The sequence below is a fragment of the Eimeria tenella genome, genomic scaffold (genome assembly GCF_000499545.2).
Source record: "Eimeria tenella Houghton genomic scaffold, Eth_scaff2700, whole genome shotgun sequence".
NCBI lineage: Eukaryota > Apicomplexa > Conoidasida > Eucoccidiorida > Eimeriidae > Eimeria > Eimeria tenella.
The window spans coordinates 1,378-1,703 of NW_013542576.1; the positions used below are offsets into that span (position 1 = coordinate 1,378).

The 326-nt window shown below is 60.7% G+C and overlaps 1 protein-coding gene across 1 annotated transcript in view; it reads left to right on the forward strand.

The window, feature by feature from the left end:
- Positions 1 to 326, forward strand: part of ETH_00043275 (RNA binding protein, related) — a gene marked incomplete at both ends in the record, with an annotated part of 597 nt that overhangs the window by 192 nt on the left and 79 nt on the right. Inside the window, one exon of the mRNA XM_013375356.1 lies at positions 1 to 323. Within this exon, the coding sequence (XP_013230810.1) occupies positions 1 to 323 (323 nt within the window). The remainder of the gene's footprint in view (positions 324 to 326) is intronic.

Here is a 326-nt window from a genome sequence, read left to right on the forward strand (position 1 = left end):
AGCAGCAAAATCGTCGTCAAAAACCTCGGCTTCGAGGCCAGCAGCAAAGACTTAAGAGACCTCTTTTCTCCTTTCGGGGAAATTGTCTCAGTTCGCATTCCAAGGAATGCAGCAGGGAGCAGCAGAGGCTTTGGATTCGTCACTTTTGCTGCTGCTGCTGCTGCTGCTGCTGCACTCGAAGCCCTCAGCAGCACCCACTTGTACGGCAGAAGGCTAGTTCTCGAATATGCAGCCACAGGGGTACAAACAACTCTACACAGGGGGCCCCCGGGGGGCCCCCCAGGGGGCCCCCCCGAGGAGCCCCCCGGGGGGCCCCCAGGGGGGCC